Source organism: Cyclopterus lumpus, chromosome 21 (assembly GCF_009769545.1).
Source record: "Cyclopterus lumpus isolate fCycLum1 chromosome 21, fCycLum1.pri, whole genome shotgun sequence".
NCBI lineage: Eukaryota > Metazoa > Chordata > Actinopteri > Perciformes > Cyclopteridae > Cyclopterus > Cyclopterus lumpus.
This window is the reverse complement of record NC_046986.1, coordinates 19755663-19770433: the sequence shown is the minus strand read 5'-3', so window position 1 is coordinate 19770433 and position 14771 is coordinate 19755663. Positions and strand designations below refer to the sequence as shown.

The window sequence follows — 14771 nt, the reverse complement described above, 5'->3', positions numbered from 1 at the left end:
TGACAAAATAAATCTGGCACAACTAGAAAAAGCGTTAGTGTGGGTGGTGGGTATTTTTCAGTTTTTTAAGACAGAATGTGCTCTTGATGTTTCCCCAGACAGCATTCACCATCTGCATTTGAGGGATAGTGACACAAAGACTTGAATTTCTTACAAAAAAACACGTCATTTTGGAAGATTCTCACTTAAATGGGCCAACTGTGTCTGCCACATATCAGCTCTGTCTCAAATTTCTAGAATGCATTTTTGCACCGAACAAGGCCTTTTGTTTTTTTATGTTATCTGGTCTGAAGCTGCGTTCAGACCAGATTTAGCGATGCGTAAAAAAAAAAACGCAGCCTTCTCATCCACTTCAATTAAATTCTATTTATTTTGTATAGCCCAAAATCACAAATTATAAATTTCAATGAGGAGGCTCAGCGTCGTTCGGCTAAAGAGTTCAACCTGTCTCAACACGACATCCTCTGGCGGCGCTGCAGTGGCCGATCCTCTGAGTGGATTGCTTTGTAACGTGAACGTTGTATTACCACACTTATGCTCTCGCCACCAAACAAAATAAAATTGCAACCATGATCCTTTTTACTTCCATCTCAAAATGTTATAAACTGCCGTCGAGTATGTTGCTTTCTGATAAGCTTTAACACTCCCAGAAGTGGACTTCCTGGATCCCGATGATATCTGAGGGCAAAACCTCCCCACCAACGCTGCCCTGTGTTGTTTTAGCTTCTCTATCACATTGTGACCACAATGTTTAAGCTCCAACTCGGTCTCCAACTCGGGGGCGACTGAGTTTCCAGCTCTCTTAAATTTAAAGCGTTACATCAAAACAGTTTCACGACAGAGTTTCACACTGGTTATCAAGGAGCAATCTGTGTTGCCTCGGAGGCTAATGTGCTTGAGGCTAAAGAGCAAAGGCAGTCCTTTAAAGAGAGAGAGAGAGAGAAAAAGAACCACTTCAAGGGACAGAACATGTGGTTATTGAAGATGGCCTCTGTGCCCCGCTGCCCCTGCTGCTTGCAACACATCTCTGGACAGCACGCTCTTCTTTGCTCCTGCAGTCTACGCACCCATAAATCTTCTTCGCGGACATGTTTTACTTACAAATAAAAAAAAAAAAGGGGTCCATGCATGGATTGAATTAAGTAGCACCAAAACACTTCAGGCACGTTTGTTTTTCAGCTTCATACCGGCAACTCCCAGAGCAGCAGCTGTGTGCAGTTCAAGAGAAACTGTTGCTGAGAGATGTTTAAATCCTTACATAAGAAATTATTTTCGACCTAATAAGTACTTCATGGGAAGCTACCATAACAAGTGAAAACAACTGTATAGGAGTAAAGACGCCCACACACTTGGCTATCTTTGTGTGCATGTGGATACGTTCCTTCAACAGACTCCTTGTGTAACTCAACTCTCCAGCTGCCCGCATCTGTTTTAGGGATTTTGTAACTTTGAACCCTCCCAAGCTCGTCTCCCTCTTCCCAATACCAATGACGCCCAATGTGTCTTGTCAGAAAAACTAAAACTTTTAGTTTTGATCTCGATACGGAGTGTCCTTTCTGAAATGTCATCTCATTGAAGGACCACGCATCAAACAAATGGCGAACTATAAATAGTCATCGCCTTTAATTCAGACTATTAACCTCCCCCCGCTACTCTGGTGATGTCAGCATGACTACGCGCCAAACAGCCATAAATGCGTAAAAGACTTGGCAGCTGTATTGCCAAGTCTTGGAATGTAGTTGGACAGGGAGGAAGAATGGGCTAAGATCACCATTGATTCAGGGAATTCAGCTCCTCCTCCACTGGATGACAGGAAAATGAGATACTCTATCAAAGCGGCAGAGACTGCAGAGGGAAGCATGATTTAAGTGTTTGGAGGGAATGCAGTGTGAAGGTCACTCTTCATCACTTAAGAGGGGAATAATTTGAAATTAAATCCATATTTAGTGAACTTTTTTTAGTTGCTTGATTTACCAGGGTCTGTTTATCCATCAATCAACTCACACAACGGATTTCTTTTATGTTCTTTCTCGATTGCCCGAGTAACTGATGGACTGACAAAGAGGTGTTAGGTTTAAAAACATGCGTTTGGATGAAATGTACTCACACAGCTTGCACATGGTTCTTCTCTTGCACATGTGTTTATTCCATCAGGCTCTGCCTTCTCATATCTAAGGGGTGATGTCATGAAATGAGAGTTTTTTTCGGGTCTCATAGCTTCTTGTTACATTGGTCAGACTCAGGGCCTGGATGGGCCTTATTACATATACGCTCCTCGTAGTCAAAACTGCTCCTGCCTACCAGACAATCATGACTCCAACTAAGAGATGCAGTTTTGCCATGAAGCTTGTTAGGGAGTAATAGGGAGGTGACATACTTATACAATCATCTTTCTGGAAACACTAATACAAACTGTTGGAGGATATGAGTGGTTACCGAATCTACGGCTGTAGATCTGAATCCACCAGCTGATCCACTATGGCAGGATAACAAAAGGTTTCAATCTAGGGATTCCTCAAATTGGAATACTAAATGGCCTGTTACATTTCGCACAAGTACAGTAATGGGTCGGGTAGCTCTCCATTACCACCCTGTTGATTCTTTAAACATGGAAATAAGAGGGCAAATATCCTGATCTCATCCAGTTACGGGCGAAGTCACAAATGAGGGCACTGAAATGTGTTTGTAAATGAGCAGTCATTAACTCCACTTTCTGAGTTAAGGATTATTTTCCGAGCTCCTTCTCGAATTTGAACAGAAAAACCAGCATGAAAGTTCATTCTTGAGTACCTTGAAAAACCTTGAGTAGACCATGAGTTAAGATTATTTAGTCGAGCAGAAATAGTGCGCAGGTGAGATAAACAAAACCCACTTCCGACTTCTCCGGCACCGGTCTTTACGACCATACAAGCAAGGTCACTGTGACATTGACTTGTAGACAGGGACGTGACGTGTTTGAGGGGTTGGGGTTTCTTCACAGCGTCGATGGCCTTTTGTGAGCCCATTGTGTTAGGGTGGCGTAAAAAAACCACTCCCGGCTTTGCTCTTTGAAACTCACGTTGCAGACATTTTATGCCCTGACTGGAAGAAACTGCCCATAAACACAGCACTATCCATGTGTTGAACAACAACCATATATATGATACACATTTCCCCATTGAAAGTTTAGGATCAACAAGTTCATACTGAAATGAAATGATTTAATTAACAAGTTCTGTTGGTATCTCCAGAACGTTTCAAATCTGTTTCTATCTGGCTTCCACTTTTTTAATTATTATTTGAAAGGATAATTTACGGTTTTGATTATTTTACGGGCCTAATGAAGTCACCTGGGGAGCGAGAACCATTAAAGACCTTAGTGAAAAGATTTCAAATTAGTTTTTTCTAATACTAAAAAGCAAATTGTGTCAGGTTAATGCTGTCTTCCCATTGCACCGTACAAATAATAAAGGGGAGGCAGCAATGTTTTTACAGTTCAAATTTGAATCAAAGGAATGTGATGTTGTCGGCATGATGTTTCTGTTGCTACAAGTATTACACTGTAAGTTGACCGTCAGTCACATTACATTTCAAGATTTCATTGAATCTGTGGTTCATGTGACATTTCCTTCGACCTTAGAACACTGTACCACGAGTCAGTGTTTTGTTGCTCGCAACTACGGTTGCTAACAGCGCAAACAGCGGTACCAGTGCCGACAAAGTTCACCATCGGTTTAACACTCTGTGAAAAAAACAAAAAACATCTGGGTGTTTGCTTTTTCCAAGAGATTTATTTGTATCAAACAAATGATGTGGTGCAACATTAAAAAGCATATGGGGGAGAAAAAAAACGTACATATACAAAACATTAAACTTAAAATGCAATACTGTTACTTGGAGCTATGTTTCATTATCAGGGAGAATATTGAAAAATATATTGGCCGAATATGATTCGTCATCGCCACGTAGCTGAATGTTTATTTGTCTGAGTGACTTCTTCTCTCTCACCAACAATATAAAAGAAGAACTATTCAGTGAAGATGAATACTGTCATCTAACTAACTCAATGTAAGGGATAGGTGAATGTGACAATGCTTTGGGCTGAACTGCAACCACATCAGAACAATTCTAAAGCGTCACTCCTGGTCACCAAAATAAGGGAGGCTCTGGTGGTTTGGCTCAAGAACTGAAGCATGAAAGACGACAGAAAGTTCAGACTGTCTGAGAAACATGAGCAAACCACCTCTCACCAAGGGAGTAAAACAGTCAGTCATGTGCTTTTAAAATGAATACATCTATTTATCTACAGTATGTGGTCGATTTCCCTGGCGAAAAAGGGAGTGGGATGTTTGTTCATAACAACATAATGGTAACAGTTGAGTCCACAAAACAGCTGCAGGTTTTAAAGTGTACTTACTCTATTCTTGCCAAGACTCACCATGACGATCTACTGCTTCATATCATCTTCACGACACATTTGACTTCTGTGACAAGCAGCAGCTATTAGCAGTAATAAGTAATAATAATAATAATCATTAACTGCCATAAACTGTCAACTACACCCAAACACTTCAGTTTCTCCCAAATATTGAACTTGTGTCTGCTGAATATTTTAGGACAAAACCCTCATTGTCCGTATTTTATGAGTAACGTTAGCATGTACTGGAGTCAACCAGAGAAAGAGTGACACATTAACCATCTCAACTGCTTCAGGCACTTCTAGCTAGCATGGTCAGTGACACCTCTTTGGGCATCTGTTTGTTATTGTTGGCAAACAACTAGCCCTCTTTATTAAACTGTGACAACACAAAGATGCGTTTTCTGATCTGATTCCTACGTCGGCATTTATGATCTCACAACCCTTCTATGGTAAAGGTTAGACGACGTTTAGGCGCAAACACTACTTTTATTAGGGCTGGGGAAAGATTATAGTTTGGGTTCCAATAGGCACTTAGTGAATCTCCTGACCAATGTTTAAAATATCCATTAAAGAGCCATACACACACGGTAACTGTGGGAACCGGTGTCATCTTCAAACAAGTGTTTCTCTCTCACCGCTGTCTGCGTGAAACAATGCTAATAGCCAATTATGCACTCTGAGCTAACAGGGAGTTTTCCTTCCTGCCATAGTAGAAGTTCCACACATTACTTTATCCATTTGTGCGGCCGAGCACACAAAAACAACTTATTGCGTTCAGCTCTCGGCCATTCTGGCTGTTTCTGGCCTGCGCGAGTATCTCACATCGGCGTTGTCGTCTATCGGTGAGCACTTTGGCCGTAAGCACTTAACCGACTCTATAATGACTCTATAACTAAAGACTAGACGGCGTAAGTAAGATTACGAGAAAACAGGAAGTCAAGAAGAAACGGAGGCTGCTGGAAAACAAGTAGTTTTTGTGTATCTGGACTGAACAATGAGTATAATGTGAGAGTGTGTCAGCGAGGTAAAGGCAGGGTTACTGTTTTGCAGCGTGGTAAAGCTTATTGTTGAGGGACAAAGACGTCGCTGTTATATGCTGCAACAACCCTCACAATGAAGAGGGGACTATACACTGAAGACACATGTCTCATCCACAGCCGCTTGTTAAACAGGTATCCTATGGAAAAAGTTTCCAGGTCACTGAGTGAATCCCGGTCTGTGACAGATGGGGCTTTTCTTTCTCCGTGCCCTCTGGCACATTGGATTGTTGACTTCTGGGATTTATTTGCTGCGAATTTGTTAAACATTATTTATTCTCATGGGAATCAAAAGAAGAAGCCAACCGTAAGGCTGACTCTGGTGCTGTGTCAATATCACAATGATATGTTATTGAGAATACAAACATTTCCTGTGACAGGTTCATGAGCACTGGGTGCGATGCCTTGATTGTGGTCTTTAGGGTCAATGCGTCCTTCTCATCCTGAGTAGCTTTTAGACCAACACCCTTTTCAAACACGGACACTCCTCCCAACCTGTTGTTGTTGATCAGTTTGCCTTCGGGCTCCTGGAAGGTTCCGCTGTCACCTGACACTTCTGGTTTACCTTTTAGACAAACCCATTTTACCAGTATGAAAAAATAAAATAAAAATGGTGACTGTTCATTTTTGTTTGAAACACTTAGGGTCACCTGACCTGCTGTAGTTTAAAAGTGTGCTTTTGAGGGGGAATGCAGCCAGAATGTACAGAGTGTACATGTTGGCAAAAGGCTTGTTTTGTCTGAGAACCCCAGATAGCTGAAACCTTTTCTCAGCCATTCAAACACACAGACCACCAGTGTGTGGGTTGGCATAACATTTCCATGGCTCCTCTCTGCTCTGTGAGAAACAGGCCTGTTATTTTAAGCTCGACTTGAATGCTCCAAAATATCCTAAATGGCAAAGCGGTTGCCCCTTGATTAAGATTTGGTTTTGGAAACTATATGCTGCGGTTTGGTTGCTGTGAATCATGCTGAGTGTAATATAAACCTAGAAATCCAACCCAAAGCCTTTGGCTCCTTATGAGAAGGTCATTAGACACGCCTCCCATTGAAGGAAAAAGAGTTTGGATTCTAAAACAAGACCACCTGACATCGTTACATAAAACCCACGATGTTTGTTCTCTTGCTCTCCTAAAACTGACACGAGTACGGAAGTAACAACAGGACACAGAGAAAATAAGTCATGTGAACAAGCCGTTCTCCCAACAGTCAAAGAACAACAACAGCTTTACAGACTTGTGAACATTGAAACAACCTTCTGTCCCATGCTGCCTCAATTCATGACTGTATGCATCTGAAAAAAAACCAAACGATAACAAAATAGATATTGTTGAGCCAAGATTTTTTTTTTAACGGACACTCATTGAGAAGACATAGAGGCATCGCCAACAGAAATGCTGACTCACTGTGAGTCTCCCTTTTACATCTGTAGTTAGTCAAACGCCTGTGTCGGCGTATTTGTTCAATTAAGTGGAACCTAGTCTAAACATATAAACGTTGAAAGCAGTCCATTTATTGTCCATTTTTGTACATACTGTTTGAAGCCTCCACAACTTGTGTGTGTTGACTGCCTCTCTGGCGCCTTCCTGTGTAAACTTTGTTCATCTCCAGAACAGTTTGAACTCTCAGCTTCACCCTCATTGTTGGATTTATTGTTTCTTCGGAGAGACCAATGCTGGAGCACAGCCATCCTAACTTAGATACATGTACACTGTCATAAAACTGGCCTGGGTCTGTTGAAATACCATTTTTTTTTAAGTATATCAATTCCAAGTGCAACATGCTTTTCCAATTTCAATCGACTGTCCTTGGTGAAATTGCACAACTAACTTCAATGGATATATTTCCATGAAACAGGTTCCACGTCCACTGCACTGCACTCGAGGCAGGCGGGGCTTCTGGTAAAGGCAGTCTATCACAGGAATTAATGTTCAATAAAAAAAGAAGAGCGAGAGAGGGATGTGACTTACTCGTTTGCACAGCAGGGACATTAATGAAAGTGCTGAGTCGAAGTTTTTAAAGGATCCCGTGGTAACTTTTAAGAATGGATTTGTCCTTGGGATAGCCCTAAAGAAAATTGTGCGGCGTGACAAAATGTCAAGAATGCTTTATAAACTATAAAACGCATTATTTAACGACTTCTCTTTCGCCGCCCTTCAACGTCAGATCCCAAAAATGCGCATGTGAAGGAAAAAGACACAAGGTTTGATAGCAATACTGCATTCCTCAACATCAGAAATGCCAGGTGGCACAGGCGAAATGTGTCACAAATGTGTGTGCACTGGCTACTGTTTTCTCATCCAACTCAACACCCATTCCAATACAGGACCTCTCAGTGGTGTGTTCTCAATCTAATCCCCAGCCATGGACCACAAAAGAATAAACCAAACAGAGCAGGCGGGGTTGTCTGGGTGGTCCCATTTCAGCTCATTAGTGCAAATAAACTGCTGGATTTTATTTAGGAATGCGACAGCATATATTGAGGCGTTATTAATAAAGGCAGGGTGGTTTAAAATAAAGGGTTTTGTAAGCACTGCCACACTATTAGAGCTTTCAGGTTGACACCTGATATTTATATGCAACAAACAACACGCACCTGTTTAACTTTAGAATCCGCAGCAGCTGCAGGGACATAAAGAGAATGTTTCACTTCACCATCAAAATAATATATATATATATTATATTAAATTATAGATATTTTATTGTGACTTTCATTGAGAAATTTGGCATAGCAATATCCCTTAAATCCTGAATGTAATATCCCACCACTTACATTACTCACAAATTAGCAAAGAGACGTAATGATATATTTGTTATTGTGCACTTATTTCTCCAGTTTCAAACTTTATGTATTTAATATATTTGGGCCACGTCTTCATTTTGAAACAGAGACTGTCTTGGCTAATTAAACTCCTTCCCCTGAGGAACCTAAGTCATTCCGAATTGAAATGCCGGCTGATAATCAAAATAAAGTGCGGTATGTTGGTTCTGAACTGGTGAGTTCAATCGGGGAGTATATGAAGTAAATAATTACATTTCTATTATAACAGATAATATGTGATAAGAAAGTCTCAACAGACTCTCACACTCCTCGGGGAGATTTTGTAATTGTTGGGTGTCCTTCCTGAGCAGCAGGGGGATCAATCACCCCCCCCCCCCCCCCCCCCCACGCACCACCACCACTGGAAATTATGAGTGTGCATGCGTGAGAGGAGTGAATGGCAGGATGTATGAGAAATAAACTGAAGGCCCAACCAGAGACGAGGAATGCCCTGGAAACTGAGTAGAAGGAAGAGAGAGGCATTGTGTCAAGGTCTTGCGGAAGTAATTCATTTCCCTAAAGCTTCACTGTATATTCACAGATATAAACTTAAGACTGTGTCTCTCTCATTTGAACTTTTCACAACATATACGTGTTGGCTGACAAGGAATGACATTTGACCTCTGGCCAATCATCCAGGATACAGCGTGCTGATTAGAGTAGCCTGTGGTCCAACAGATGGAAAAAAAGACTTTAAATGGACGCGTGGCTGGGTTATATTCGGAAACTTTCCTTTCAGTTAGTGCAGCGAGCTGGTAGAGGGGAGTGGAGTCACCAGGATTCACCAGAGAGGGAGTGTTGTGGTGGTGATGTCAGACAAACTCAGTTGAACATCTGTGGTGGGAGGAGCCCACTTGATAACCCTGAAGACATTCTGGCTCTCCAGCTGGAGCTCTGAGTCTTATTTCTATGCATGACTGGCCGAATGCAGATCGCGTTGAGACAAGCAGGCGGAATCTGCCCAATAAATAAGACTTTAATGATCACAACGTACTTCCTTTTAAGGAAAGTACTTAGTACGAATGGTGGTTCACCAATGAGTAACTGTTTAAAATACTCACAATGAAGTAGTTTGTTTATCCTGATCATTTGAAAAGTCGTTAAAACTGTATTATCGGAACATTTACAACTATTTGGTTTTTGGAGTGCAGTATGTCCCAGAGGTGATGCGGTAAACACACAGATCAAGACTGCTGCTGCCCTCCACTGGACAAATCAAGCCCAAAACAGCAGGATTAAAACAGATCATAATATTAAGGGTAGAATAGTATGCAGGAATAGAAACATATATCATCTCCATAGTTTAGGCAAGCACAAGCCAATGTACTGTAAGAGTCTGGGTCTGTTCCAAGAATCACGCCCTGTATTCATCAAACAAAAAGATGGGGTAAAAATCAACCACTTTGAATGCCTTTTGTACACTTGAAAACGTGTTAATCCTCTTCCCTTACACCGAAAATATGTTTAAATTCAAGATAGGCTCTGGAGGTGTCTGGTTGAGGCCTTAGATGGCTTCCAAACATAGACAGGTGCACCAAGCACCTATGGAAAGGTGTTAAAGTGTGTTCACTAAAAGGTGAAACCGTGTCATCAAATACTATACCTTCATACTGTCTGATTGCAGAAGCGCATTTAAACTTTGAACATCAATTTTTGTATGCATTTTATTTTCAGGTAATTAATGCTTTAATTTCCTTTCATTTGATGTGTGTTGTGTTGGAAGCCATTGTGTAAAGGTCTCAGAACATAACGTAAAACACAGTAACACACAATTTAGTTTTGTTGAATGTGTCATACATGCGGTAAATGTTAAGTTCTATGCTCTCTAGTATTTTGCTGAGGAAGAGCAGGTTTGAGATTGTTCTGATGAGCACATTTACATATGGGTGTAGCTGTGTTGTACTCCTGTGTATGGCAAGCCGTTTGATCATTTAATAACTAGAATGATATACATTGCAGATATGCATGAATTAATTCTTCTCTAGTCAAAATGAATATTTCAGATATCAACAATGAAGTTCTTCCTATCCACAATTGTAATTTCAGATGTCGTCAATCTTCCAGAAAATTCCAAAAGTCACTTTTGCCATTGGTTCGTATTGGGCTTTCAATATCAGCATGTTTGATATCGAGAATAACCACCTGGCTATGTGCAATATAATTCTTACTAGGAAAAACTCCCATTGCAGATATTAAAAACGTATCCGGATTTCTATAAAGTAATATTGAATATCCATAAATATATTGTGACTATAATAAAAATGTCATTATGGATATCCGCAATTGTCATTATGCCTAAAAAAAGCATTATGACTAGAAACAATGCAATTGCAGATATCCCAAAATGTATTGTGGATATCTGTTCAATATATATCCGATGTGTCCTTGAGCAAGACACTTAACCCTGCATTGCTCCCCGTAGCTGTGTCTACGGTGTATAATGTAACATGTAAATTGTCTTTGAGTATCTTAAAAAGCGCTATATAAATTAAATGGATTATTATTATTATATAAATAAAGATAACAATATGCCAAAATGGCTCACTTCACTAAGGACTAACAATTGGATTGTAGAGTTTTTCCTAGTACTGAAAGTCCAAAGCACAACAATGGTGAAAGTGAACTTGTTCTTCACAGACAAAGCCTTTCAATATATATATATATATATATATATATATATATATATATATATCCCCCTCCTACCTTTCTACCTATTAATCTACTTTTAACCTGTGATTCATTGTTGATGCAATGTATATTGTCTTTTTACAGTCAATAATGTCAATATTTTGCTTCGTTTTTATTGGTATTGCTTTTACGGTTGCTGTACCTTTTTAGAGCGCTATAAATATACAATATATTATTATTAATAATAGTAATAAGAACAACTTTGTGGATATCTGATATCTTCCTTTTGAATAGGAAGAATTAAATGTAATATTATTTTTGATTTAAACTAGATCTACACGATACACCCAGTCTAGCTATTAAATGTTAAAACTTCCACTTGTACTAGTTGAGGACTTGTTACCATCAAATCCCACCAAGTTATTTGCTGTCACATTATCGGCTGTGTTCTGCTGGTTCAACTCATCCTGCCACATCGAACTGTGAGATCAACATCCATGTTTCGAAAGAAACGTTGATAATATCTATGATTACACTACTTCCTTTAAAGCGATGCGATTTCCTAATAGAGCATCAACGATGCCAGCAGCAGCACTCGAAGGACACAGGGGCCTCTAACACGTCTACAAAGGAGATAACGCCACTTGCCAAATCGCTTTATTCTCGTTAACCTGTGTGCAACAAGACCGCCGGGATGAAGCTACAACTCTTTATCCTTACTGTTTTGCGGTATTTGGTTCCAACCAATCAAGGAGAGGAAAAACAGGTAAACGATGGGGCTTTCTCAATGTGTGTGTTATTCTCAGGTTGTAGTTAGTGTGTCGAACTGTCATGCAAATTCCAATCATTCGTTTCAATTTGCAAACGACTTGAGAAAGAAATTAGGAGGTTTGTTTTGCCTTTCAGTACAATTGGACGGTAAATATATGCTATTATGACACAGGTAGGTGTAATTCTACTGTCTAATATGATTATATGAAGCTAATTCTAAAGGACTAATTCAAATTGGTTTGGAGGTTTAACTGGTTTAGGAGGCAATATTCAACTAATATTTCAACTGAGTTTTGTCAAATTTCAAAATAATAAAGCTGCATTAAGCAATTTCATACACCAGTCCTGGTTGACTGGTGTATGAAATTATGAAAATGCATATATACACACATATATATATATATATATATATATATATATATATATGTGTGTGTGTATATATGTATATGTGTGTATACATATATATGTATGTGTTTATATATATACATACATACATATATGTATATGTATGTATATATATATACATACATATATGTATGTATGTGTATATATGTATGTATGTATATATATATATATATGTATGTATATATATGTATGTGTATAATATATGTATGTATATATATATGTATGTGTATATATATATGTATGTCATGTATATATATATACATACATACATGCATGTATACACATATACATACGCATACAGTATCTATTCAGTTTTCCACTGAGATTGAAATAAGATGATACTATTAAAACTAATAGTAATGATAATTTAACTTAATCTTAATTTGGTCGGATGGCACCTGTCACACTTATTTTAGTAGCGACCCAACTCCAACCCTTTAAGATCTGTGCAGTTTTAACAGTATTTTTCTATTCTCTATTGCCACGATGGCAACTGTCCACTGTCCACTGGTACGTCGTCTACCGCAGCTTTTAAACTGCATGACTTTGTTTTTATTCAGCTGCTGACAACAGAGGGATTCAACCTGACAGCTTTCCACAACTTCATTGACAATTTCCCATTTGCGTATGACGACGCCCTGTCGACTCCTTGCAGTGTAGCGGTGCCTGGATTTAACAGCTTGGGCCTGACGGTCACCTACATCGCCGTGTTCGTCCTCAGCGTGGTCGGCAATGCCGTGGTCGTCTATGTGGTTTGCTCCATGAAGAAAGGTAGAGGCAGCACAGATATCTACCTTATGCACCTGGCGATAGCGGACCTCCTCTTCTGCCTCACCCTCCCGTTCTGGGCCGCCAACGCTCATTCCGGTTGGATCTTCGGAAACTTCCTGTGCAAACTCCTGTCGGGCTTCCAGGAGGCGTCGGTGTACAGCAGTGTCTTTCTGCTGGCATGCATCAGTGTGGACCGCCACTTCGCCATTGTGAGAGCGATGCGCTCCAGGCCCTCCCACCACCTGTTGGTTAAAGGGGCGTGCGTTTTGGTGTGGCTGGTGGCTGGTGTGCTGTCCTTACCTGTGGCTATTCAGAAGGAGAGCATGCGTGCCGAAGACCTGGGCCGGAACATCTGCTATGAAAACCTAACTGGCGAAAGCAGCGACCACTGGCGCGTCGGCATGCGCGTTCTGCGCCATACGGTGGGCTTTTTCCTGCCACTGGTGGTAATGGCTGTCTGCTACGGCTGGATCGTGGTGACGCTGTGTCACGCGCGCAATCAGCAAAAGCATAAGGCCATACTCGTTATCCTGGCTGTGGTGTTAGCCTTCGTTCTGTGCTGGCTGCCCTACAACGTCACCTTACTGATTGACACGCTGATACGAGGCGAATCCCTCGCGATGGAGACGTGTGAAACGCGCTACATAGTGGAAGTGATGCTGGATGTGACCCAAGTGTTGGCCTTCATGCACTGTGCGGTGAACCCGGTGCTGTACGCCTTCATTGGCGAGAAGTTCCGTAACCAGCTGCTCTCGGCTCTTTACAGACACAGGCTCATCAGCAAGCGGTTCCATGTGGCTTGCAGGAAGGGCTCAGCCAGCAGTGCAGGGAGCATCAGATCTAGAAACACCTCGACCATGTAAACAAAAGGGATGACCAGTTATGTCTAAAGAAGACAAAATCCACCTGCCCACAGCTCTGAAGTTCAATATACATTATATCTGGTTTGCTTTAAAAAATAAAAAATGTTTAAAAATGCCAATTTGCTGTTTTACAGTTGTTTTTTTTACCAAACTAGGCCGGAAGCAGTAACATCCTTTGACTTTAGAGGGGCTGGTAGACTTTGTTACCATTAGACAGAGCCAGGCTAGCTGTTTCCACCTCCCTTCGGTCTAAGCTACTTGCTAAGCTTCCTGAATAAACAGAGCTTAGAGTGTTCTTTTTCTCAAAAAAACAAGCTTCTTCCTAAAATGTCAAACGTCATCCCCGAATGTTAATCACCCTGACAAGTAATACAAACATGGTTCACATGCCTGGTACTCAAGTTAAAGGTGCTATATATTGGGAGTATTTATATTGCCTCTCAATAACTGTCCTCATGGCAACAACATGCTTGCAGCTAACGGTGCTAACAGCTAACGGTGCTAACAGCTAACGGTGCTAACAGCGCCAACAGTGCTGAGAGAGTTAGTAGCGTTAACCTGAGGGGGAACCCGGAGTGTGGGCTTCTGCAACAATGCTGTCGTTATTAGATGTAACCGGCGTATGAGAGCAGTGCATGGCGGAAGCCATGTACTAACCACTAGGAGTAATTTATTGAACCTTGCTTGAAGTGTAATTATTGGGTGCAACAACAACCTCAAAAGAATAAATTAGTTGTCACAAGTAATTAATGAGAAAACTGAAACTAAAGAATAAAGATGGTGGCACGTATTTTTTCAACTTTGAGAACTGGTTACATTACACGTTATATTGTTTTTTTAAATCAGTGATGTAATCTTAAATTGCTGTATTTTCTTATTGCCCAGGAACTGTTTTTTTGCATGCGTAAGAAATGCATTATCCCAATAATGTACCTTGATCACATGAATGTTTGTGCATGTTCAAGTAGTGCATGGTTGCATGTGCATCTCTGTATCTGAGGGGAGTAGCTAACATAAAGATGTAAAGATAAATTGTGCGGCTGCCATGATTGCAAAACAAATTAAATGAAGAGGATG

General features: G+C 40.6%; 1 protein-coding gene across 1 annotated transcript; it reads left to right on the top strand.

The window, feature by feature from the left end:
- Positions 1 to 11232: 11232 nt before the first annotated feature.
- cxcr2 (chemokine (C-X-C motif) receptor 2) lies at positions 11233 to 13813 on the top strand. Its single transcript, XM_034561923.1, has 2 exons — positions 11233 to 11650; positions 12621 to 13813. Exons 1-2 carry the CDS (start codon positions 11579 to 11581, stop codon positions 13692 to 13694), a joined length of 1146 nt encoding a protein of 381 aa, XP_034417814.1. The 5' UTR covers positions 11233 to 11578; the 3' UTR covers positions 13695 to 13813.
- The last annotated feature ends 958 nt before the right edge of the window (positions 13814 to 14771 follow it).